The following is a 24,397-nucleotide window of genomic DNA, read 5'->3' on the forward strand; positions in this document are numbered from 1 at the left end:
GGTCCAAACCATGATACAAGTGAATCACCTGAAATCCAATTTAAGACATCACTGTGATGATAGTATAAAACAAACATGAAAAAAAAAAGAAAAAAAGAAAAAACCCCTTGTCTTCAGCCATATGAAGGAGGAATGGAGGAAATACCTATGATGTCCTGACCAGTTTGCAAACATTTGCCCAGTTATCATATGGTGCCTGCATGAACTTGTCAGCATCATTGCATGTCAGCATAAAGCTGTTGTCATTTCTCATGGTCTAGACAAAAGCAGAGGAGACAGCATGTGGAGGAGAGAGAGAATGTGGCTATAATTAGCCTGGTGAAGCTGGTTAAGAAATCTTCTGTTGAAATGAAAGAATTTTCCTCACACATTTTGCAGCATCTTTCCACCAGAAAATGCAAGTAGATTTTGGGGTGGTTCTGCCCAACACTGCTGAGAGGCCCAGGATACAGACACAAGGGCTGCCTGGACATCAACCAGTTAGGACCCGGTTGGAGCTCCACAGCTAAAAAAGGATGTCCTGACTTTCCTCTGAGATGGTGCTGTGCTATGCTGAACAGACCTATTAATTTGGAGCTTTTACTTCTTTGGGCGTCTCTGGACTTCCCTCTACTTCTCTCACTAATTAGACGTGGCCACTGATGGGAAAGAATCACTCATTATACTGGTGAATCCTCCAGAAATGCTGGAAAAATCCCTGATTTTTACCATATTTTTACTTTGTGGGGAGTAGCAGGGGCTGCGATAAAAAGAAAAATACACAGCTACAGAGAAGACAAAATGCCTTTCCCTAAACTTTTTAGACAGCAAATGCTCTACTATCTCTGTATAGCAATCCAGTCACAGCTATAAATAAAAATAAGCAATTACACTCCATGAATTCTCCAAATGAGACTCCCCATATATCACTGAACTTATAACCAACTCTACTATTTCATACCATAACATGGTTCACTGAATTCAAATATTAACTATCGGAAAAGAGAAATCTCACATTGATTTAGGGAAACAAATGTATTTTGGTTTTGTGGCTGAATCTTTAGAGATAGCACAAATTAAACAGATCTCCTGCTCCTGGAAAGGTTGCAAGATCTAATCACGTTTAAAAGGTGGTGAAGGGAAGCTGGGGGAAAGGAATGCTGGAGATAGAGCCCTCATTCAAGTTGCACAGCCAACACGTGGGACTGCAAAGCATAAATTTCATTTCACCATTACCCATCTATCTGTGAACAGACTTTTAAACAAATGACTTATAAAAAGTCGGGAAGAAGAGAATGCAGTACCATAGGTTCTTTACTTATGCCTGCATTGCACCAGCCTAGTCAAGCCACTCGTCTTGCCAGCAGCCCAGCTTAGCAATGAAGATTAACACAGTAGTAAACTAGAATAATTTGAGGTTGGTGGTTTTTGTTGTTGTTTTTTCGTTGTTTTTTTTTTTTTTTTACTGAATGCAACTCTTCTTAAACTCACATCTTCCACATTCTGCAATTGTAGATGTCAATTTTAAATGTGAAATGCCCAAGAAGAACCTACAGTTCATTTGGGTTCCAGAGTGAATGACAACTCTCATACCAAGCTAGGAGTCAAGGGAGCCCAAGAAGAAACTAGATGTCAAAAAAAAGATATTTGGAACTTGGACATGGGAAGTAAGTCATATTAGATCAAGCTCACATTTTCTGTATTAATAAAATTGCGTTAAAAATTGTAATTTATTACTGTCTTATTAATTGATATTATAGCCATGTTAGTGAAGGAGTGGCATGTGATACAGGCAGGAATTTGAACCAACATGTGTTTCAGTTCAGCTCCAGTTCTGGCTTCTCTTCTGCCATGACAGAAGTGGGGCTGGTTGGCTCCAGTTCAGACCAGTAAAGCTTAGTTAACTGAGCCATAAACCTTGCACTGTTTTGAAATAGTCTGTGCTGAAAAACATATAGAAAATGAAAGGAGCAGGATGACATGGTGCTGTGGGCAAGAAGAACAAGCTTCTCATGGCCATGAGAGAATGGGCAGAGGCACTGGTGACGATGTTGCTCTGTACACCCTCGCTGGAGCAAACACTCTCCTGCAGCCAGGGCACACTACTTACTGCGGTGGGCACAGCAACCTTTCACTCCCACCCACCTTTGCAATGACACATAGACATTAGACCATAGCTCCACAAATAACAAACCCTGTGAAAATTCAACCTGGAGTAGTTCAACCAGATCTTGTTTGCACCAACATTGGACATGTGAAGGATTTTCTCACAGATGCAAGAAAACTGCAGATTCTGACTCCTCTGTGGGAGTCCACCTCCAACTCTTCCAGTGCTTGACCAAGCTGGCCTGGTGTAGCACCCAACATTTTCTGTCATGGTTATAACCAACCTGTGTGTTACAGCCTGGTATCTGTGCAGAGATCAGCCTCTGGGAAACAAAATGTCATCTTAATACCAAGTATGAAACTAGGCCCAACAAAATCGCCTATCCAAGATGTGAAAGCAGCTGCCACTCAAACAACAGGCTACACTTATCTACGTAATTTTCCACTGGCCACCGTGTCAGTGTTTTAAATTCAAATCTCAACCCAAATAAATAATGCTTTTTTATTATATTTAGTCTTGGGTTTCTTAATTATATTTTAGGAGTTGTTAGAAGAAAGGCTTACAAACCTTAAAACCTCACTAGATGGAGTGATTCTTACCTAGAAATGAAACGCAGACTTTACAGAAAGTATGAAACTGGAACTTGCTGGCAGCTTCCAGTAGGGTTTTTGCATTGGCTGAATCTATGATCAAAGAACCTGTATAAACAAACTCCAGGAGTAACTCCAGGACATCCGCAGTGAGGTTGGACATGGCCAGTTCCAGCTTCTCCCCACTTCTGCTACTGTCTCGTGGTGACCTGGTAACAGCAGACAATTCAATTACGGACATTACACCATACCCATTTTGTTGGCATTCATTGATTAGTGAGGGCTAGAAAATCGCTTTGCACCTCATTATATTTCTCCATTATTTTTGTTTACGGAACTGAAGAATATGAATTTTAAAATAACTCAACTTAAAAACTTTAACTGGATCTGAAAGAGAAGAGTCTTCAAGCAAGTCTTACGAAAATTCTGTTTATTGCTACACTGCATTTTCATGCAAAAACAGTTGCGAAAGGAAAGGAAAGGAAAGGAAAGGAAAGGAAAGGAAAGGAAAGGAAAGGAAAGGAAAGGAAAGGAAAGGAAAGGAAAGGAAAGGAAAGGAAAGGAAAGGAAAGGAAAGGAAAGGAAAGGAAAGGAAAGGAAAGGAAAGGAAAGGAAAGGAAAGGAAAGGGAAAGAAAAATGAATGAGCCAATATTAATGAAAATGAGTAATGGGATTAGCTTTCAAAGGGAAACAATACATTTTAACATCTTGGTTAACATCTTATCTTCTGTGCATAATATAACTGTTAAGGAAAAGTCACTCTCCAATTTCAAGAGAAAAGGTCATCTACTTTTTCAGGAATCTAGCACTGGAATAATTTTAAATGTCATGTGCATTTAAGGATACATTTAAAGACCTTTTCATAAAAAATAACAATAATAAATATTAATTTCTGTTTAGCATGAATTTCTCTGTATTTTATACTAAAGTATAGATATGACAGATATGATAGGCATATACAGATGGTCATATAAAATATACATACATATATGCTTATTCTAAAAATCTATTGTTCCCTTTTAGGCACTAAAAAAAGGAAGCCCTTCATGGCAATTGCTTTGAAAACTGAATACAAGACAAGCTAGACAGACAAAATGGTTAGAGCAGAGAAGGGAGAGGGGGGAAAACAACAACCAGCTCTGCCACAGGAAGCCAGCAGCCATCCTCTAGGAGTTTCATGACTGTGGCCTACGGTTTTTCCTGCATGAAGTGCTGAACAATTTGGGGATCAGAGTATTTCCTGCATTTGAAGTGTGGATTAGTGCTTGTGAAATTATTGGACAAAAAGAAAATTATACTGAATTAAAGTAAGGGCCCAGTTCTTAATGCATGGTTGGCTGATGTGTCTGCAACACTAAAGACAGGTTACACCTGAAAGACAAAAGTGATGATAAATTTGGTAACATCAAGGAGGGGAGGGGAAATCTGTGGGAGTAAGAAAATAAACTCTTTTAATGGTTAGGACCATCCAACACCTTCTCAAAGAAACATGAACTTCTCCTAGTCACTGGACAGTCAACGTCTGCTTCCTCCAATTCTGCTGGAGTACTTGCAAAAGCCATTGCATGATTGACACAAAACGGGCATACAATGCTGCGTGACTTACACGGACTGGCCAAAGCATCACTATCCACAGGCAATGCCAGCTTTAAGCATGAGCAAGAGCACTACCAACCTCTTGGATTCACAAAGCTGCCTAGAAAGGTGATGGTCAGACCTCTACTACCATAACGGAGGAAAAACAGCAACACACAAGGTTCAGTTTTCTTCCCTCATGCCTCTCCCCCCACCCCCCTCCTCCGCCCCCAATAACTCCTAAAATCATTTGGGGAAGTGCTTACAATTTGCAGTCGATGCTTTGTCACTGGTCTTCCATTGGCTAGCCTTATTCAAGTCAAGAACACACCTTTAATTCATACAAATTTTTGCAGGATCAAAGCCTGAAAGAGGTTTCATTTTTCTACTGGAAGTATTTAGATGGTGTCCATTACCACAGTGGAGGAGCAGCTAGCAGTCCTTCATTTCATAGGCTTCTCTAAGGTAGTAAACAATGGTTACTCCCATTCACAAAAGGAAACCAAGGCACAAGGAGACAAACGCACTACTAAACCCCATTTTTAAATCTAAATATTAGCTTAGCCCTTTGCATGGGAATACAGGTGGGATAGATCCTATTCCACAAGCAGATGGGTAAGAATGTGCTACCCCTACATGCACAGATGTGTACACTACCCTGAGTCCTTATGCTTTATCACACCACAATATTCTTTCTGAACTCTTGCATATGGATTCAATTTTGCACTCAAGGCAGTGAACACACTCAGGTGTCAAAGCAGTAGAGCTGCCATTTCCTAGATCTTCAAGAGGATGTCAGAAGATGTGTTGTTTTGGTTTTTTTTCCTCCTCACACTCACATACCAATAACATGCCTCACATCTGATTTATCTCTAGTCGTGGTCACATCCAGTGCTGCACCCTGGGCTATCAAAATGCCTCTTGGTACTGATGTAATTCTTGCTGAATTGTTTCCAGAAGTGGTTTGTACCTGACAGCTAATTCATATTCACGGGGCTGGTTAATAACGACATTGCCTAGAATTTAAGTGAGGTTCGGAGGTACCCAGCAAGCGACAGAATCAGGCTCTTTGCACCATGGGAAGCTCCACCGTAAGCAATTATTTATTTAATGCCACTAATTGCACTGTGCTGGCCATGGCTGCGAGAATGACTACGTGTGACCCACTGGGAATTGCACGCTCTCACCCAGTGCAGAGACCAGGAGGCACAAAGGAAAGGGATGACGTGACACCAATGTCAGCATAGACACATACCCATGTTAGCAACAACTGCAAGCTGCTATTTTTCAGAATAATTAAGTAATAATCTCCTTAACTTTGTAATACACCAAGCAATAAACTGCTGCTGCAATTGATTAAACGCCAAAGAAAAGCTAAGGTGTTTAATCAATCACTAGAGCCACTTACGGCAAGTATAACACAAAGCTACAGAGATTATTGATATTACACAATGAGCCAGAAATGGGAAAGAAAATTATCCTTATTCCTTTCTCTGTGATACCCTGAATGTATTGTGCTGTTTCCCTTGTGCTTTCTAAGCAGCGAGTGCTTTGGCTCCACGTTTAGCTGGATCAAACACTGAGCGCAGGCTTGGTTCAGCCTGCACAGGGAAATCACAGCTACTCTGGTTTCCACGCTGGGGATCTGGCTTGGTATGGGCTGAAGGATGGACCGGGAATTGGTTGAAGCAGGTCCTAATGGATCAAACACGAATGTTTGAAGGAAGAGATGAAAATAATGTGGGGAAACAGACTGATGTGACTGAAGTGGGAAATTCCATACATTTCTTTTTGAAGCGATGTCAGTGAATCAGATTGTGTCATCCGCCTCCAAGCCTGACTGAAGCTTTCTGTGTTCCTTGTTTTCACATGTATTAGAATACCAATATGCTCTGTGCAGTTATACTTCACTGATTTGGGATGCAGCCTTCTCTCAGCTACTCTAAAGGAACTGCAATGAAGTGGCTAAAGCCGTATTACAAGAATAGAATTTAGTCCTATAAATGCACATGCAGTGGATTGGGAAAAATCTGTACAAATGTATACAGCTGTGCCCCAAATAGCTCATCCTGTATCACATCAGGAGGAGTTTTGTCAGCAGCATTGGTAGATGCAAACATTTAGAAAAGTCTGCTACCAGAAAAACACTGACTTGCCTTAGCTGGGAAAAGACACAGCTCTACCTGCATAATACACTGCTGTTCCCCCTCTCCTGGCACAGACGGGGGGAATTTTGGGGATGGAGAGCCTGCCTGCTCCTTGTTTCTGTCTCACTTGAAGCCAGGCAATGTATGCTTATCATCTGTGGACATCATTAAATGTGGCACATTCTGCTATTTGCCCTGCGAACTCTAAAGTTTAAACAGAATGATGTCATTTTATTGGCCTTGTAATCATTGCTCATATTATAAAGGTCACACATTTCACATTGTGGCAGAAAATCAATAGCTCTCCCAACAGCCTCTGAGGGGAAAAAAGTTTTGCTTCTGAAGAATAATATATAATAAACAATTTTAGTCCTTACTTTATCATGGCTGTAATCTTGGAGAATAGCTACAGTAAAAATCTGGCAAAGGCTGATATATAAACTCATTAAAATTGGGAAGTGATTTAGAACAGGACTTTTAAAAAGATTTATCTTGAGCTAAACAGCAAAGAGGTTTGTTTAGGTCTACATTTAAACAAGCTCCAAGAGCTCTTTAACAGCTTAATTTTATGGTAGCTGTTGGGGAATTCTTTCAGATTTACAAATCATCTATTTCTCCAGCAAGGTGATAGACCTGAGCAATGTGCAAGCAGAACTGAGCCTGCAGATAAGCAGGAAGCATAGGTACAGTCTGAATGGGTAAGGGGGGAGTTATTGAAAAATATTCTGTATTGTCTAGAATAATTATGTCTAACAAAATTAAGCCAAGGCCTTTGAACATACTCTGGCTACTTATCCTTCAACTTAATTACTTAAACTAGAGAAGACAAAGGTACAGAGAATCTTTTAAGGCAAAAGATGGCTTGACTACACTCGCAAATCACAAATCAAAATTGGTGCCCCTTCCTGTTAACTTATAAAAAAAAGCTAAAACGTTTAAATACTGATAGCAGGAAAAATAACCCTAAAACCTCATCTGTAAGATTTATGAGTGGAACTGACAAAAGTAGAGAACTTCACATTTTTGGTATTCATTTGTCCTTGAAAATAATTTCCATACATGTAATACACACAGACAAGAATCAGCACCAGTGTTTGCATGCTTAATAGCGACACAACCAATTTTCTGTCTTGAGCTATAAATATATGTATATCTATGCATTCTCCCTGCATTTTTCATATCAACACATTCAAGTAACAGAAATTCTGTATGATTCAGTTCAAAACATTTAATAGTGAGATTCCTTGATTTGCAAAGCCGCATTTGGAGTCTGGCTAAAGTAGCTGTGTAAGTGAAACACCGCTAGCGCATCAATTTGTCAATTTATGGACAGCGCTACCGCCTCTAATTCAGGCTTCCCTCATGCTTTGAATATGCTGCCTTTAACCGGCTTGCAACATTATTTTGACTGACTAATGGTTTGGCTACAGCCTCACTCAATTTTAGATCAAATACGAAAAGCTACCTATATCCGGTACAGATGCCAGCCAACTCTTCTGTTTACAAGCTATAGTCACAAAGTCAAAACAAATTCTGGATGTTCAAAATGGAGCCATCTGTACAGAATAAACATGAAAAATGTGAAAGATTTTATGTAAATGTACATTACTGCCTAGGAACAGTTGGTTCAGCTTCCTCCCTGGCTGCCTAGTTGGGAACAGGAGGACTGACAGAGTTTGTGACACCTATTTACACTCAAAGCCATATGACTCACTGTGCCATAGACTCAAAGGTATGACATATATTTAAGCTTTGTGCTCCAAAAGGGCACTTAACTAAATGATTATTTTTTAAAAGAAAGACACATTCAGAATTATTATTTGTGATCTTTCCCCGGACACATGGGACCTGGTGTGCATCACTTCTGCTTGTGAACAGAGCCTACCAGCATTACCTGCTGCTCCCAACAGGAGACCACGGCAAAGAGCTAGCTCTATAATACAGCCTCCATTTTTTTCATTACACTCAGAATTTATTTTTAAGAAACAGGAAAACATTAACCAGCTTAATAAAAAAAAAATCTGCTAAATTTGACTCTCTGTTACTCAGGATCTCATACAACTCAGGAATCTGAACATCCTTTCCTAAAAGCACATGTTTGAGCTAGCAGGAGGCTACAAGACCGCTGGCATGCAGGTATCAATCCTAGCTCCACCCTGGACTGAGGCATCTGAAGCCCATATTTTGGGGTTGGTTGCTCCCTGCATGGAGCAACGCAACGGCCTGTCCCACAGCCAGTTGCCTGCTGGTCTCTTCACCTCGCACCCTCCCAGGATCTGCCCCATCAGCTCGACATGCTGATTTTGCTGGCTTGCTTTTATAATTAGGAACATGAATGTTTACCCTACAGTAATTGTGTTCCCATTCCACCAGAGCAAAATATTTGCTACCAGGATATATAGGGGACACACAAAAAAAATTCAAATTAAATTGCTTTCTTTACTGGACAGTGTTTTGGTCTCCAGAAAACAGGAAATCCAAGATATTTGTGTAAGATGAAGCACTTAAATGAAGAGAAGTTACTTCCTTTTCTCCCTGTTAAATTCTTTTGATTACCAAAGAAAGGACTCCAGGCTGGGATAGGCAGCTTCTCATGAGGCTTAGGAGTCTGTAAGCTATGTGCTCGTTAGAACCTCCCGTTCAGGTCTATACAGCTTAGACTGAACATCTTGTTTACTGTGGAACATAATCCTTTAAGCATTGAAACTCCAGGCAAAGGAGAGAGTGCAATGTTGCTGCGTCTTAACTGTCTGCTATTTGACTTTTCATCATCTTCAGAGTTATTAATGGTTCAAAACCCACATGTCTATTTATCTTGGGAGAAGCAACAAAGGAACTTCATTATATTATAGCCAACCTTCAGCTATGAACAGAAAAGACACAACACTCTACATGGAAAGTCTATTTTGTACCAAAGGGCTTGATCTATCATAATTACATGCTCATGAGATATAAAAGCATAGATGCTCAAACAGACCAAAGTACATTTCTGCGACACATGCACCAAGATGCATGTACGTACTGAGGTAACAGGTTATTTACTGAGTTGTTCAAGTTTATGCAGCTGCAAGGTAATCAATCATGTAAATAATGACAGGAAGTGACATATATAGAGCAACATCATTGCAATATGTATGTCATAAGGCAAATGTTCTATTAAATAGGATTTTTTTTGAAAAAAAATGAATTACACCCTAACACCGCTTCTCCTTTGGAATTATTTTATCAGCTCAAAATGTATTAACTTGCAAATCTCTGCCTTCGTTATACTATCTTGTAGATAAATATTATCTTTGAGCCTCAGCCACTACCCATCTGTCTCATGAGACAAGAAAACATATACCGTAATGGTGCTATTGTATGATTACAATAAATAAGTAGTAAAATCACAATATTAAATAAATTACATTGTTTAAACACAGTGCTGCAAATTTGTCATCAAAATTTACCTGACCAACAAATCCATTTGTTCACTTTTTACCAGGCTGTTGATACAAATAATGTTCCTTGTTCCAGGCAAACAAAATTTGGCAAGACTAGTGTAACTTATTAGGGTCAAACACTGCCAGTTTTCACCTGCTCTATCAGAAGAAAATCAGGAAAATTAATGGCTGTGAGCTTGGGCATGCACTAGCAGCTCCTGCTAATTCACCATCACAGAAATGATCATTACAAACCAAGACGAGCAATGGGATTAACAGCAAATGCTTTTGTTCATGGACAACATGGCTAGAATAAAATAAACAGAAGAGCTGTGTCTCTTATATACCCTTAATGCTATTCACAGACGGAACACAATCTAATTGCTCGGTCAAGACTATTTCTAAAGGCACGGGATCAGCAGCAGCCTGTAACGCTATAGTGTCGGAGATCACAGTTGGAGGCACAAATCTGCCTCCCTGCTGAGATTTAAGAAAGAAGATGACGAGTTTGAAGATGCTGGCTTAAATGACTAGCAAGTGAATGAAGCAGTGAATAGCGAGTGCCCTTGGAGGAACAGCTTTTCATGACCCAGACTTCTGCCAGGGACTGAGAATAAACTGAATCTCACAAGGTGCTAGTGGAGAAGTTTAAAAAAATGGGCCAACTTATTAACAGCATGGGATCTAACTTGTTTGCAAGTATCTCTGGCAGGCTAATTCAGCAAATATGTGGCAAAATAGCATGAGGTGAGAGCTACTGTTTGTTAACGGTAAATAAACGATGCACGCAGGTTTTGGTGGATTATGTGGGAAGGAAGATTAAAAGTAAAATGACAGAATAAAAAATTTATGCTCATCAAACTTAAAGTTCGCCCCCTTAACCAACGCCTATCTGATTTGTTTTAATGATATTTATTACACCATCAAAAACCAGCTTAGCAGAGAGCTGGCATTATGCAGCTAATAAATCTGTTTCTTAGGAATGTAGTGAAATTTACACAAGTAATTATCTAGGTAAGTCTATCCCAGGTTCTTTCTCTTCATTGCAATGTCTAGAGGGAAAAAAATAATAAAATAATGATAACCACAATTATTATTTATTACTACTGCTATGATTATGGTAGTGCCCGAAGATCCCAATCAGCATTTCAGTAATTAGAATTAATTCTGTCAGGCACTAGTTCTTTCTTATTCAGCTACAGGGTGTTGTTAGTGCTTTTCTACGGTCTATGCAGAGCCAGCCTGTACTCTGGACACCAATGAAAGGGAATATATTGCATTACCTATGGCCGCAGTATATATGGGTAAGGGCAGGTAAGCTCTTCTCACCCCATCAATCCCTGCCCACACCACCGCACAGAACTGCTTGGCATATTTCAGTCAATGAAGCTTAGTGCTATGCAAGCAAAAAGAGGGGATCATGCTCTGATATGATCATAACCTGGTCATATTAATTCAAATTTGTTATCCCAATCTGGCAGTGGCTAATCCTTGATGATTTAAATGAAAGGAAGTGAACTGCTGATCCCTGGAGCTACCTGCGAGCACGCTGATTTGATTACCCTTGGTTTAGGGCAAGACTGGCTTTTGGAAGTAGCCCAAAAATGACAGCTTCCAAGAACATTACTCCATTTTCTATGCCGTGGAAGTTTTTTTCATTGTCTTTGATCCATTTAGTTTCAACTGCACCTCGTTAGATAACTGTTCCCTTTCACCCCTAAATTTCAAGTCAAGCCTAGATGGGGCTGTGAGTTGTAAGTAAATATAGGTAGGTCACCGGCATCGGCATCTTATGAGTGGTTGCATGACAGCCACATGGCTTGCAGATAGGTCTAGCCAGAGCAAGAGAGGTGATTAGTCTGTCATTCCTTGGATAAGACTTGCAGGATTTATAGTTGTGTCTAAAAATTATGTGAGCGAGAAGCCCAAACTACAGTAAATAGAGATGCTGTCAATGAGGGACAGGAGCGAGAGGTTAAGTGATTCTGCTTGACGCCTCTGCAAGCTGCAGCCATTATAAGGCAGAAGCGTAATTTCTGCGCTGCACCTCGAGGATTGGGAAGGAGCCTTTCTGTCCTCCTTGCCATGGTTTCTCTTCTGAGCAGGGCACATCGATCTCTCCCTCCTTTCAGAGCAGCATCCAGTCCCAGCCACTCACCAGCCTAATCCACAGCCATGCTCGCCAGGCTGGAAATAGCCAGGCTGCAATGCCTGCTACAGGGTTTGTGGCAGTTCCTTTGCCTGGCAGCCCAGCACCACCACCGAATATTTGTAAGCTGCAATTCATTTATGTAGAGGACCATACATTTTTGCTTGATGAAAACATGTTTTCCAAGGCTGGCAGCTGCAAAATTTGAAACCCAGCAGGCAGCTCTGACAGGCGGGTGGGCGGGCGGCTGCTCGGCCAGGCAGAGCAAGCAAAGTGCGCTCGCGGAAAGGGGCCACCGAAAGCAGAAAGCTGTTTCCTGGGCCAAGATTTTGCGCCCAATGCAGAGCAATTATCAGTCCCTCATTTAAGAGAAAAATGTCGTCCATAGCATAATTTGCACCTGCACCCTGGCAGTAAAGAGTGAAGAATATTTTGCATTCCCATGCAACCTCCCATTCTCATAGACTCTTTTAAATGGGTTAACAGAAAAAACTGGTGCTGCCTAGTCACAATGTACCTCTCCTGGCACCTGAAACAAACATCATATTTTTAACTCCATTCTCCTCTGTTTTTAAAAAAATATGTTTTAATTTGTTTCAACAGTCATTCTGTTCACCTAGGAGCTGAAGCATGCAGATGTGGGAATACTGCCTACTCCTCTCCTGGAGTAAAAGAGCAAGACTCTTAATAAGCAGGAAAACACGAAGGGGTCACTAAGAGTAGATTTTTCTTTCATCTGCTATTTCTCATTTTGGGCTTTTTACAACGTAAACACAAACCAGACAGTCTGTTTTCCAGACATCTAAATGCTTTTGCAGTTTTGTCAGACTGTTTCAGATGGATAGTGGCAGGTTTCTCTGTCTTGCATCCAAATGCTGCCTTTCCACACAATGGTGTAAAATGCAGAATGACATCTCTGTCTTCAGTGTAGGTGTAAAGCAAGAGGAATTGGGTCCTCTCACCCTAAATACTTTACTTCTCCCGCCCTCCTGCCCTGCCTTCAAGCCCTTGGAGAGTATATACAATGATTATTTTTTTGTTGTTGTTTTTCTGGGGGGGAGATAAAATATCTGAATGCTTGCAGAAAGAGGCAAGGTATTGTGGAAAAGCAATTTGGCCATGAAGTCACTAGCTCTGCTCCTAAGGAAAAGAAGGATGAACATAGTGTTGCCAGATTACACTGCATCAAAAACGCTTGCTTCTGGTGACCGAATCTCTTTGTGTATGTGACTTACTGCTCTGTGCTAGTGGAATCAGGCAGTCAGAATGCCTTCAAGATTAGAAAGCATCATTAAAATCAAATCTTGAAAAGATAAAGATTGTAGAACAGGATCTGTATACCTTTAGTAACTGACCACAAAGAAATAAAACTAAAGTCTGCTTATAAAGCCAGCATTTTGGCCAAGAAGAGACTTTTATATCAAGTCTTCCTATTAATAATGTCATATTTGGTAGAGATTCCAGCACTTTGGGTTGGGTTAAGAAGAAAGCAGCAAATTAAAATGTTCCGGTGAAACTTTGTTACGGAAATACCAGACATTCCATTTATCCAGCAGCTGTATTTGTCTATCCCAAATACAGCTGGAAAAAAAATATTATGCCTCTTCATGGGATTTTCCATTCCTTCCTTCCTTCCAGAACACATTCTTCTACCATTTCTTCTAGGGCAGATACAAAGACACAGAGCTCATTTCTCTCCTCCCCCAAACCAAGAATGGTTTAAATAAGGAAATACGTGCTCTGTGAGAGGGGCATTTTGGAGATTTTTTATTTTTAATGGATCCTCATCCATTTCTTTCTTTCTGTGTACATATATAAGCATACGTATGTGACATTTAGACAAACATTAGCTTCCAGAAGGAATCATTCGTGTACTTTTAGCCAACTACGATTCAGGCTGGGTGACTGGCCTTTCCCTCTGGGCAATGAAAAATGAGCATTTCCAGAAGGCAGTTCATACTATTTACCATAAGGTGGGTTGAAACACCCATCCTACAGACATTCCAGTGCTCCCCCATGACTGCAGAGGAAGCCCAGATAACCAGCTAAGGCTGGATCCCTGAAGGAAGCGATGTAACACCCATAATAAGCAAACCACCTCACCTCTCTCTTAATAGTAAAGAGGGATGGCCTCCTCCTCCACCTCATATCCTAGACTTTTATGGTGAGAAGACTTGCCTCCTGGAGAGGCCTTCCCTCCCTCTGCAGGCTAGAGTCGCAATCTAGAAGGTGAGGTTAGAGTAAAACTGCCTCAGATGCCAACGCCTGAACGTTGGTTGACTAACAGCGAGAGATGAGCATCTCTCATTGCTCCAGAGGGATCTCCTACCCGCCTGCACATCGATAGCTGAATTAGGAGAAGAGGCTCCTTCTGGAAGCCTTCAATGTGCTTCTCTTCATTGCCTCTACCATAAATTAGGCCCTTGCTTTGGGAAGGCTGTCCTCTTAAGTACCTAAATATAGGTGCAAATCAGAGGGCAGTGCACTCAAAATACATAAGATGGCATTTAGGGAACACAACCATATTCTGGCTGCTATTATAATCCATTTTTTCCCTGAAGTCTTACACTGCAGTAATCTCGTACACGTCACAGTTTGAAGAAGCTGACTAACCACATGATTCCCCTAAGCACAGATGACATGTAGCAACTCCTGTACATGCTCTATGTCTGAAGAAGCAAGCAGTAAGGCAAAGTACTCAAACCCAAACCCGTCATAAAGTGGGCTCAAATATTCAACCCCCCCAAATTAAGAAAAATTTAAAGAGGATTTTATGAAGAGAACTGAAGAAAACACTGCACTCCCTGAATATGTTTAATATTGTATAAAATTGTTCCTGAGACTGGTAGCGACAGCCCCGCAGTCCCTGAGGTTATTGCACTATGTCCTACTGCGGGACCAGCCCTGGACATGCATCTTCATCCATGCCCATCCATCCCCTGCACCTCACTTCCCTCTCTTCGTGGGCACAATGAAGGGGAACAGACGTCTGGAACATTTTGCACCTGCTGTTCCTAATACACCTAATCCTTTTCAGATGATTTCGCACTGAAAAGGACTAAGATTGTTTTTTATGGTCAGCTCCTGTTGGGAGGGAGATGAACATCGAGTCCTGGCTTAGGCTCAAGTGCTGCACAGCATCTGATGGGGTAGTTAACCATTTCCAAGAGCACAGTGCCTGCTAATTGGCCTAACCCAACCTCAAAAGGGCCACACTCATATATTGAGAAGATAAATACATGGAACAAGGACTTTTCTGGACACGGACCAGAATGCTCAGTGCATTGCAGGATCAACCATTTTCTGAAAAACTAAGGGGGTTTCAAAGTGCACTCTCATTACCAAATTTGTTCCATAAATAATAACTTCAGATTTTTTCGGTTAATCAAACCTGGTTATCTTTTCACTACAGTGCAATAAAAGTAACATATTCTTTTTCCCTGCTATGGCTAATTCTTATCAAATAGTTTTCCTCAAGACAGGCAATAACTCTAGTTCTATTATGCTTTTTGTCTATATTTTGGGTTTTCTTGAGGAAGGAATAATTGATCTTATTTGTTTCTGAACATTTCCCTTTTATTCTTTTGAGACACTACTTGCTATTCTACCATCAGATACCAACTCCAACACACAGTGGAATCAATGGCAGAACATGAGGTTAACAATAACTAGCCTGTGGCAAAGAACAGCTGAAGTAAATACTCTGAAAGATATTCTTTTCCTGCACGTTTATATGCGTGCACATAGCACCTTCATAAATAGATCATCTTCTCATCGATGTTTCTGGTGACCCATCGGTGCCTTTGGTTGGAATGGCATTAGAGCTTAACCCTAGCATGTGCTGATTGATATGTACTTTATATTATATATAATATAAAGAGATCTCTTTTATTCTTCTAGAAGAAATGCCATTTCTTGTTTTGATTTCTATAATAACACAGAAAGCACAATATAAATCATATAAAGCCTTAAGTACTATCTCAAAAGAACTGTGAATAAATATCAGGAGAGGATTCTAGACATACTGTGTTTATAAACATACTGACTCTGTGAACTATAATGATTCTGTATTGTTAAGGGCATGATCCTACAAAATACTGAGTGCCTCTTGCAACTTGAGTCCTTGACTCTCATTGACTTCATGGGGTTTCTAAAAGGACTAGGCTTTACACTGCAAGTATCCTCTAAAAAGCAAGTCTTCAGAAATTCCACCCCATGGCCCTGATTTTATTGCTTTACAACGACACATTTGCTCAGTTTACAGGTGAATATTTATTTTTCTCACCTGGCGGTTTTGCAAACTCAACTAGACATCAAGATGCATTTTTCCTTATTCAAGCATCATCATCGGTAATAAAAGTATTTTTGCCTTGGATACACCTGTGCAACTCCATTAGCCATCATCAAGGTTACATGCTTGGAACTCAGGTTATGTATGGAAGACAACTGGGATAGAGAGACCTGACAGTGGACAAAGATCGACTTCTGGAATATTTATTGCTGCTGATGATGTGAAAGAAGGCAAAAAGTGGTGAGGTTGGCAAATGGGCTAAAACTTGCACTATTTTTTTCTTGTAATGCATGTGAGCCTTATGAGAGCAGCTAAAAGACAATAAATGCTGAGATCTAGGGTTTTGCTCTCATAGTCTCTTTTCAGAGCATTTAAAAAGTTTGTTGTTTTTTTGTTTGTTTGTTTTAAATGATATCAGAGCAGTGTTCAATCGAATATATATCTCCATTAGATAACTAAATAATAAAGTGGCAAGATTCTTCAGTGTGCTTCCAGAAATAGATGCTGCCTGGTGACTTCTGCACACAAGCAGATGTCTTTGCAGCAAAATCCAAATGACAGTCTTTGGCCAGCCAGCTATTAGATTTCTGTGAGCTGACTCTAAGATTTTTGTTTCCCTGTAGACTCTACTCCTTATCACCCTAAAAAGCATATACTGTAGCCTTAACAATTAAATGATAATGAGCAGACAGAAGAGAAAGGACAGGAGAGATCTGGCATAGCTATAGCTAGCAATCATTAGATTTACAGAGGGGAAAAGACATGCTTCCTAGGCCAACATATTTTTTATGAATAATTGATAAGGCAGTCAGCACAGTTATATCATAGAAATGTAATATATATCCATAATTATAGAACCAGCTTTGTGCAAAAGGACATAATACACTGAAAGGAGATACCAGCCAATATGCCATCCTGAAATAAAATACAGTCACTATTGTGTTAGTTGGCAAAATTTAAATACAGGATTTGAAGCAAGCAAAATGTTCTTTAATCCCATTTTTTAGCACAGTCCAGGCCCAGTCTGCTCAGGAAAATACTGCAAGGCAAAATCAGCAGCTGCATTAATTTGCTGATGATTGAGAGAAAAATGAAAGTTATCCTCATGATTTTTTTCTCCCTACTTGCTACTCTAACTTACTAATAATATGAGAGTACCAATTTATTCCTATGCAAGTATATGAAGCATACAAATTGAAAAATCAATGTAATGGAAAAAAAAGATTATCATGCACTGTTTAGAATCAATCAGCTAGAAACAGAGGGGGGAAAATGCAAAGGCGGAGACACGATGTTTAGAAAATGTACATATTGTACCTACCCTAAGCTAGAGTGTTTGTAGGAAAAAACTACCCTTAGTCCAACATGCAGACTGAGCTATATTTTGACCAGAAAATTGTCTAATTTCCTATTTTTTTCTAGATAAATTAATCAGTTGCCTTTTCTTTTAAAAGTCCCCAAATAATAAAAATATCAATCCCTTTGCCCATAAAAGCCACACAAAAGCATGTAACAAAGATTTCAGGGTAAAGGGATTACGATACTTGAAATGCTTTATTAGCACGACATCTCAGCATCGTTCACCAGAACGCTGATGGCTTATTGTAGCCCGAAGGACAGACTTTTGTCATACGTGACAGAGTCCCTTGAAAACATTGACAGCAATAGTTTTCAGTTGTGGTCCGAATCACCATTAGCAGTTGAGTCTAAATCTTAGATCTCTCAGTGGTGGAACACTTTCTTCGGCCAAAACCAGCCTCTACTTATCAGAAATAATTACACTGTACGAGTCAGATGTGTAACAAATGGGTCTGAGTCTCAGTTTGGAAATACATTCAGAGGAGGTGGAAAGAATGGCTACTGGCTCTGTGACAGGAGATTCAATCTTCATAAACCTGCAAGAGAGGGGAGGAAAAAAAAGCGACACAAATGCGCCCTACAAAAGAACAGAGCAGATCACAGCTGGAAGGAAGGCAAACCTTTTAATCAGGTCCTTGAAATACAAGCTGCAGGAAGCTAGAACATTTTGGTGGACTTCAAACTCTTTGCCTTCAACAATAATTTTCAGGTCTGTAAACTCTTTCGCTCTGCGTTGCTGGTTCAACTCCTTCAACATTTCTGCAGAACAGAGAAGACAGACAGTGCCAGGGTTCCCATTAAGAGTTTTTTATTGTTACTTTTTACTTTTTTTTTTTTTTTTTTTTGTAAAGAAGTAGAGAAACAGGAAACAACTGATATTTTTGTCGGTAAGATTGGCTCAACACAGACAGTCAGAAGTTACGAACATAACATATTAAAAAAAAAGAAAAAGAAAAAAGCAGGAACCAGTAGGTCTAAACAACTGAAATATATATACAGAAAAAAAGCAAAACCAATCCTAAATTTGGAAGGGTTAAAAACGAAAACAAAATATTTCAGCATCACCAAATCAGAAACACAGAGCATGCATTATCACAGAAAAGTTAAAATAATTTGTTATAATAAAAATCAAGAGCTAATGAATTTCTATCCAAATGCAAATAAGTTTTGAACACACTAGAATAATATTAGTAAAAATATGGTATTATGATGCAATATGAGCTGGATATGGGTCAAAATAATAAAACCACAAGACCTGCGAAAATAACTTATCCTTAACATAGTAAAAATGTGTTAAGCCTCTCAGTTAACAGAATAAGATAGTACATCTAAATAATATATAAATTACAGTGCATAAAAAATTAGCCAAATATCAATGCATCTTTCAATATACGTCAGCTATATAGATTACAATTGCATATGTTTCAGAATTAGCTTAAAAGCATCCTTATGATAAAAAATAGTCTCACGCAGAGAATAAATTACTGCCTTTTATAGCAATTCCCATTTTTTGCACTCCAAGGATTTTTACCATCACAGCATTTTTATTTTTTAGCCTTCAATGGCTTCATTTACAGCAACAATCAACTTTCACACATCATGAAAGAATCGTAATGATTAAAATAACCTATGAAAGTGTTTCTGTCCTGCAATAAAGCACCTACCTTGCATGATTCCTCCTTTTATAAAGCCTATTGGTACTAACAGAATGAAATAATAGCATGCCACGTCTTCATGTGTGGATGTGAACTACCAAGCAACCTACATGTTTTATATGCTGGATGGACTTTTAAGGGTAAGACTTCCCTCCAACTTTGCAGACCAAAGTGGCTATCAAGATGAATAATATACTTTTCACCTGGGCAATAGTCTGGCCGTTCAGAAGCCAGTGATCAAGATGATAAAAGAGCTGATTTTAAATACTAAAGGATTTTGGTTTTATTTTATGTTTGCAATAGGTCAAGGTTCTCATTTTCTCAGTGTAAAACCCTGAACACATTCCTCTTCAGACAGATCTGTAAATCAACAACAGTTCTTTACACAGAGTCCCTGCTTACACAAAGTAAAAGGGACCTAAAGAGTGTAACTATAACTGTGTTTAAAGCTACTGTTGGGCTCAAGCACTTGGCTGCCAAAGCATCACCAAAGGGCTTTATGGTGAAATGAAGACCTAAACAATCTTTGTGCTCTCCTGCTTCCCCAAAGAAATCCAACAGGAATCATTTCAGCGAAACACTAGTGGTTAAACAACAGGAAAGCATGCAAATACACAGCTGTGGCATGAAAAGGGACTGAAGTTCTCCCAAGCCCCAACATCTGTGGTGCACATTTTTCAGTCCTAAGTAAATAAATGTCACCTTGCACATTTATGTCTATTTAATGGAAACACAGTAGTGTCTGAAAGGCTAATTATTCTGTGCTGAAATGGGTCAGTGCTCTCCAGAGAGCAAGCAGATCATTAGAGAGGGCACAGAAATAACAGCAGGCTTGTGTCAGATCTATAATAGGGGAAAATAAACCACTGTCCTGTGGGTGCTATAGCAGAGACTATTTTTAACAAATTCATCCAAGCTAAAGTACAATCATATGTTTCCAGCAAAACTTAAAGCAGGATCCAAATGTTCACTCCTCTGCAGGAAAGTTTCAGGCTTTTGCTGGAGGTGTGATGCCTAAAGTCTGACCTGACCATGAATGCGACCTGACTATGAATGCTTCAGGCCTCAGTTAAATACCAAGGATGCTTTGGACACAAGAGATATTCTACCTGATGTAGGGTCAAAGAGGCTAAGGTCTCTGGTTTCACAGGAACAGCACCAGGTGCTCTCTCAGTTGCGTATTTTTGGAGGCAATTGTGGAGGAAGTATTTTTCTGTCCCTTTTCTCATATGAACGATTTTTTTTTTCTGTCTCTGTCCATTTTACCACTTTCACTTACAGCAACTACATTTTTCTCCTGAACAATTTTCTGTCATTTCATGACACAAAGACAGTTACTTTACCCTCTAAACTTTCTGATACTCTCTTATCCTCTACCTAACTGCACTTTTGTTTTCTGTCATTCCCCTTTTCAGATTTGCCCAACTGCTGTCCTCCATCTCCATCTGCACTTTTCCTAAGTTCCTATTCAAGATCTAGTGCCTGTGATTTTACAACCTCCCTTGCAGAAGCCTTTCAGGACAAGGGCTCCAACCAAGACCAAGTCATACAAGTTTAAGATCACACTTACACAAGGGGCCAATCTCCATCTCACCTCATTCCATTTCCTCTTTTAAAGCTCATGACCAATTATTTCAGTGTCCAAAGAATACAACTGTATGAAGAGCAACTGCATAGATGGATCCTTTGCTCTGGGAGAGGAGAGGAGGGGAGAGGAGAGGGAGAGGAGAGGAGAGGGAGAGGAGAGGAGAGGAGAGGGAGAGGAGAGGAGAGGAGAGGAGAGGAGAGGAGAGGAGAGGAGAGGAGAGGAGAGGAGAGGAGAGGAGGGGAGAGGAGGGGAGGGGAGAGGAGAGGAGAGGAGAGGAGGGGAGGGGAGGGGAGGGGAGGGGAGGGGAGGGGAGGGGAGGGGAGGGGAGGAGGAGAGGAGGGGAGAGGAGAGGAGAGGAGAGGGGAGGAGAGGGAGGGGAGGGGAGGGGAGGGGAGGGGAGGGGAGGGGAGGGGAGGGGAGGGGAGGGGAGAGGAGAGGAGAGGAGGGGAGAGGAGAGGAGAGGAGAGGGGAGGGGAGGGGAGGGGAGGGGAGGGGAGGGGAGGGGAGGGGAGGGGAGGGGAGGGGAGGGGAGAGGAGAGGAGAGGAGGGGAGAGGAGAGGAGAGGAGAAGAGAGGAGAGGAGAGGAGAGGAGAGGAGAGGGGAGGGGAGGGGAGGGGAGGGGAGAGGAGAGGAGAGGAGAGGAGAGGGGAGGGGAGGGGAGGGGAGGAGAGGAGAGGAGAGGGGAGGGGAGGGGAGGGGAGGAGAGGAGAGGAGAGGGGAGGGGAGGGGAGGGGAGGAGAGGGGAGGGGAGGGGAGGAGAAGACATAGTTGCACTCTGAATAGGCTGAGGGTTTTGGAGGTGAGCTCAGGGTAAGCAGGGCAGTAGAAACCATCCTTGAACTCATGACTATGGCCAAGATTGCCGACTAACAAGACATGAAGTCCAGCCATTGCAGCTATAGATGTGCTCTCTGTGCTGTCTCCAGTACCGTGAGAGCTGGTTTGAGCATCAGGGTGCCCAAATGGCTCCCCCAGGTAATGGGATGATTACCTGGACTTTACTGAGCACCATTTAATTACAGAGTCCTGCAGTTCCTGGGCACAGTTTCTATCTACTTTCTTTACACACTTCAGTGTGCTTTGTGATGCATGCATTCATTAAGGGATGCAAACCAGAAAACACAGGTCTAGAGCAGTGGTGTGATTTGGCTCATAAAAACCCAGAAATCAGGAAAAGCCCTAATCAGAAACTGAAGCTCCTCTTTTTCCTATAGACATTCGGAGGCCCTATTTCCCTCCTTGTCCTGGTGACTTGTTGTAGTGCTCTCCACAGAGAGATGCCTGTGAACAGTCCTGTATTTTTTGTAGCTCAGTTTCTGAACTAAAAAAGAGAAGAGGCAGGTGGAGAGGAGAAGGAAGTCAGGAGACTGCATTGATTCATCGATCTTCCTTGCTGAGGCTCCTTTGTATTACTAAATAACTAGCAGGCATTAGTATTGGACACAAGGTTATATCAGAACGGGCCCTCATTCTCAGAGTATTTGTAATGCTCACACTGTGCTTAGCCAGGCATTAATGATTTATGAGGACTCAGGATGAGCTGCAAAACAAATTTTTTCACCAGGTAATAATGCCTGCCGATGAGTTGTAAAAGGAGAGGCAACACAGTGCAGTCCTAGCAGTGAAAAATGATCGCAGCTGTCTCCTGCTAGTCCCTCTTCTGGGCTCCTCCTAATTTTCAGCATTTCCTCCAACAAACGGAATGTCCTGAAACCTTCAGAAAGGGGTGTGCTGGGAATTTCCTACTGGTTATTTATTCCTCTTTCCTTTGTTCTTACAAGGAGTATTTGCTTTGCTGGCTTTTTTTCCTCATTTGATTTTTTTTAAAAAGAGATCCAGGTAAAAATGAAGTGCAGGGAAAGTTAAGGTGCAAGGTTTCAGCAGGATGGGCATGATGTTCCCCCTCCTCAATGAATCACAGCAAATGCTCTCACATCCATAGTGCAAGGGATTTTCCTTCCTGCCTCAGGTGCATGTATGTGTTGGGATTGCAGAAACCAAGCCCGTCCTTTCGTCTTCTTCATCACTACCAATGCTAAATCATTCTCAGTCAAAGACTGGCTGAATGTTTTCTTTATAAAGAAGTACACAGTAGACATCCCCATATTCTTCCATAATTACACAAGCCAGGTAGTGGTTGAACCTAAAGGGGACTTGACCTGAAACCTGCAAATGAACATCTCTATGGAGCTTGTGAAAGGAAGCACTTTCTATCTGGCCATTATCAGCTTTCATATTATTGCCTGAGGGCATTTAAATAATTATATTGAGAGTCCCAGAGACAATATGGGCCAGAAAGTGTAAGTGACTTTCCTTAGGTCAGGAACCGAGCCAGGAAGAACTCAGAAGCTTTGATTCTTGGTCCCCAGCTCCACCCTCACACTACATTTTCTCCCTCTTAATTAACGGATGAATTACAAATTAAACTGAAGAGCCCACAAGCCTTGGATCAAATGTAGAACCAAGAACAACTGTGTAATGGTGTAGATCAAGTAAAGGGAACAGAAATTATGCAGTGAAACTTTTTTTTTTTTAAATTACTCCTGATCAGAAATAAAAATTAACAAGGAACTTATTCCCCAAGTTTATTTAGTCCATATTTAGCACAGTGGAGACTGGATACTCAAAGATCCTCTCTTATGCACATTCCTGTGGCACAATAGAAACTCTTGGGTTTCTTTCCACTTTTAATGAACTCTTCACTGAAATTCTAGTAGGTAAGGCTTTAAAAGGGAGCAGCAAGACCTAAGATACAATGAGCCATGAAATATGGAAAAACACTTTTTACAAACAGTGTTTTTTAAGATCTGCTGGAAAAAACAACCTATTATAAAACTGCAAAGGGTAATTGATGAAACATCACTAACTATTCTTGAGAAGAACATGCAAGAGACCAGTGCTTGCCCAGACAGCCTCATGCTTTCATGACTGGGACAGAAAATGTGGAAAAGCCAAGAAAAGTTACCAGAAAGAAAATACAATTACCTTTTTGCCTTAATAAGGAGATTAATTCCCAAGGTTATGCTCTAGTTATGTAAAATACTCATTTTAACCATTAAGTGCCAGCACGGTCCACACTTGCCCATTTTGATAGACAGTAGTAGAGGGCGTGTAGCTACAAGAAATTAAATTATGAAGCAAAAGACCTAGCAGTCAAATAGGAGTTACGAGTGACTGGAAAGTGTGTACCATGGTGAACCCATCCTATTGATCCACATAAGAACTCATGATTTTTCACCAATTTTGACAATTCTTTCTCCTCACCACAGTGCCCACAGACACACAGAGAACACCAAAGCCTGGAGAGTGCCACAATAAAGTGCTCCATTTACCCTCATGCTGTTGATACGTAACTTGATTGAGCTGCACAAAGAGATAACAACTAAATACCTAGTTGTCTCAACAGGCCAGTCTGATGAAGTTAAGCAGACACACCTGGCGTTGCAGTGGCTGATGCTGTTCACCACTCCCCTGGGCATCTTGACACTGCAGACCAGCTACCACTGAACACTGTCCCTTAGGCTCTCCCATGAT

The 24,397-nt window shown here is 40.8% G+C and overlaps 1 protein-coding gene across 2 annotated transcripts in view; it reads right to left on the bottom strand.

The window, feature by feature from the left end:
* Nucleotides 1-24,397, bottom strand: part of KLHL29 (kelch like family member 29) — a 405,611-nt gene that overhangs the window by 58,050 nt on the left and 323,164 nt on the right. For both annotated transcript variants that reach the window (XM_037392581.1, XM_037392580.1), the window contains exons 6-7: nucleotides 18,241-18,379; nucleotides 2,686-2,885 (exon numbers count right to left, since the gene is read on the bottom strand). In XM_037392581.1, the coding sequence (XP_037248478.1) occupies nucleotides 2,686-2,885; nucleotides 18,241-18,379 (339 nt within the window). The remainder of the gene's footprint in view (nucleotides 1-2,685; nucleotides 2,886-18,240; nucleotides 18,380-24,397) is intronic.

This window comes from Falco rusticolus, chromosome 6 (assembly GCF_015220075.1).
Source record: "Falco rusticolus isolate bFalRus1 chromosome 6, bFalRus1.pri, whole genome shotgun sequence".
NCBI classification, from domain to species: domain Eukaryota; kingdom Metazoa; phylum Chordata; class Aves; order Falconiformes; family Falconidae; genus Falco; species Falco rusticolus.